Source organism: Lissotriton vulgaris, chromosome 7 (assembly GCF_964263255.1).
Source record: "Lissotriton vulgaris chromosome 7, aLisVul1.2, whole genome shotgun sequence".
Lineage (NCBI taxonomy): Eukaryota > Metazoa > Chordata > Amphibia > Caudata > Salamandridae > Lissotriton > Lissotriton vulgaris.
In genome coordinates this window covers 244917663-244920383 of record NC_141695.1, presented here as the reverse complement: position 1 = coordinate 244920383, position 2721 = coordinate 244917663, and the positions used below count along the sequence as shown (strand labels likewise).

Below are 2721 nucleotides of genomic sequence, written 5' to 3'. Positions count from 1 at the left end.
TTAAACTGTGGTGCATCTTGAACATTGTAGTACCATATATACTTACCCATGTTTTCTTCTGTTGCAGGTTTCACAGCCAGGTTTCACAGCCAGAACCCCAAACATTTAAAGAGGCGCACGTGAGTGCAAGCAGAAGAGGTAATTGTTGGGTTGAGTTAAACTGTGGTGCATCTTCAACATTGTAGTATAACAGTTTGCATTCATGAGCTAGGCGTCAACGTAAGCCATGTTTCCTTATTTTGCAGGCTTTGTGGGACAGCAGGCTCAAACCGGCGGGTACGGAAATGTTCAAGCGCAAAGCTGTAACTTCGGGAGAGTGCAGTGCTTCACCACAAAGGAAGAAATGTTGCCTTTTATTCAAGGAAGAGTGGATGAAGGAAATTGTGGAGGCTGAGACACAGAAGTCACGAAGCAAGGTCCGCATGCAACTCGGGGAACTATTTCAATACAGTCCAGATGTGGGCTTGATTTGCAGAGCATGTGCCGAAGCCAAGATTGTTGGGGACTTTTCCACAGGGAAGAAATGGAGTGATGGCTGGAAACTGGACTACATGAAACGCCATCTACTTAGCAAAGTACATGAGTCTGCCTTGATGATATTGAGAAGCAGAAGTGCTGCTGCCAGGTTTGGTTTTGGAGTACGGGCAATGCTGACAGAAACTGCCACTGACAAAGCAAATAGAATGGAAGTAGTTGAACGCCAAAGATCTATGCCTGAGGAGATAAAGATTCTCATCAACAACGTGTTGCTGGCAATCAAGATGAACACTTCAATGTTATCTGTACAAGACATCCATGACCACTTAGCTTTGTATGTGAAGATACCAGACAGCTGGAGGAGCAAGAACTATGCTTTTGAGTTCCTTGAGGCCATCAATAGCGTGATACGCTGTGAAGCTATGACAGAACTTCGGCAAGCTTTGTATCACACCTTGATAATTGATGAGAGCACAGATATTTCTGTTACAAAAATGCTCATCCTGTACTTCAAGTTCCGACCTGTAACATCAACTGAGCACAAAACGCAGTTTGGGGGCATAGTGAAGCTGACTAGCTGTAATGCTGAGGCTATCACTACTGCCGTGAAAGAATTCTACACTGCCAATGAACTGGACCTCATGAAAATGGTCATGTTCACATCTGATGGTGCATCTGTGATGCTGGGGAAGAATAATGGTGTTGCTACTCGCCTTAAACAATCCATTCCTCATCTAGTTGAGCAGCATTGTGTCGCACATCGAGAAGATTTGGGAATTGATGATGCCTGGAAGAGGGTTCCAATGATTAAAGAGATGGAGACATTATTGAGGACTGTCTACACTGTGTTCTCCAGATCTCCTGCAAGGAAGTCCAAGCTGGATGAAATTGCATCGGTCACTGAATGTGAAGTTGTCTCTTTTCGACCACTGAATGAAGTCCGGTGGCTTTCAAGGCATTTTGCTGTTGGTGCACTAATTCGTAATTACGAGACTGTTCTTAAGTACTTTGAGCATGAGAAAGTTGAGGAGAATGATCCAATTGCTAAATATTGTTATAAAAAACTATCGGACTCCAACTACCATATTTCCCTTTCAGTACTTAATGACATTCTGGGTGAATTTGCATCTTTGTGCAAACTATTCCAAAAAAGTTCTTTAACTACTGTTGAAGCCGTACAGTATGCAAGAGCAAAGATTGGCCAAATTAAGCAACAGTATTTGGGGGACACTGTATTTTGGAGCAGCAATGTAAGAGAGCTGATGGTGTTGTACAAGGAAAGGCAAGAGTTTGACAGTGGGCCTATTTTGCCTTTTGTTTCCCTTCTTTGTGAGCACATGCAAAAAAGGTTCCCTGAAGGTGAGCTAAAAGAATGGGCAAGTTTTGAGATCCAGGCAATAGCCACACAATCGCATTTTGATTTTGGGACTGAGAATATTGAAAGACTTGTTGAAAAGTATAAAAATGTCTTGGTCCTGGGTGATTGTGAAACACCAGAAGATGTTGTTCGACAGTACAGAGACTATAAATATGTGGTGGCAGAACATGTTAAGGGGGGGTTATTTACCACCTTTCAAGACATGGTGACTTTCACTGTACGCAATGCTGCTCAGTATAGTGTGGTGTCTCAGCTTGTTGATGTCTGTGCAACATTTCAAGCATCTAGTGCAGACTGTGAACGAGGATTCAGCCTCATGAATACTATCAAGAGCAAATTGAGGAATAGACTAGAGCAGAAGCATTTGGACATGCTGATGAGGACAAAGGCCTACCTCCTGAATGGGAAAGTTGACCTAGACCGAGTTTATCAGCACTGGAAAAATGGCAAGGATCGCCGTGAGAAGCAACCCTGTCACCCATCTAGTGATGGCACTTGACTTGTCTGAACAGCCCTCTCCCTTACTGTGTATATAAGATATTGTATAGGCTTGCAACATTTCCCCACCCAATGAACTGTGCTCTAGTTAAGAATATTTATTAAAATCTTATGATGGTACCACCACTGAAGTCTTGTGCTTTTCTACACTTGAAGTGTACTTGCCAGTGTAACCAATTCATGTCATGGTGTGCATATCCAATTTGCAAACTGCCCTTAAGACCCTTATTGTGGCGCCGTATGTGTGAAAATGCACTATCTTTTCACTTTTTAAAGTAAAATTTTGGAGTGCCATTTGGCGCCGCAGACACGCGCGGTTTGGTTCCTGGCGCACATAGCCATGGTTGCAGCGCACAGAGACCCTCCAC

The 2721-nt window shown here is 43.3% G+C and overlaps 1 protein-coding gene across 1 annotated transcript; it reads left to right on the top strand.

The window, feature by feature from the left end:
• Positions 1–284: 284 nt before the first annotated feature.
• Positions 285–2354, top strand: LOC147701293 (zinc finger protein 862-like). Its single transcript, XM_086928617.1, has one exon. It carries the CDS (start codon positions 285–287, stop codon positions 2352–2354), a length of 2070 nt encoding a protein of 689 aa, XP_086784743.1.
• The last annotated feature ends 367 nt before the right edge of the window (positions 2355–2721 follow it).

Coding starts and splice junctions, on each gene's coding strand:
- LOC147701293 (XM_086928617.1), top strand. CDS start 285: ATGTTCAAGCGCAAAGCTGTAACTTCGGGAGAGTGCAGTGCTTCACCA.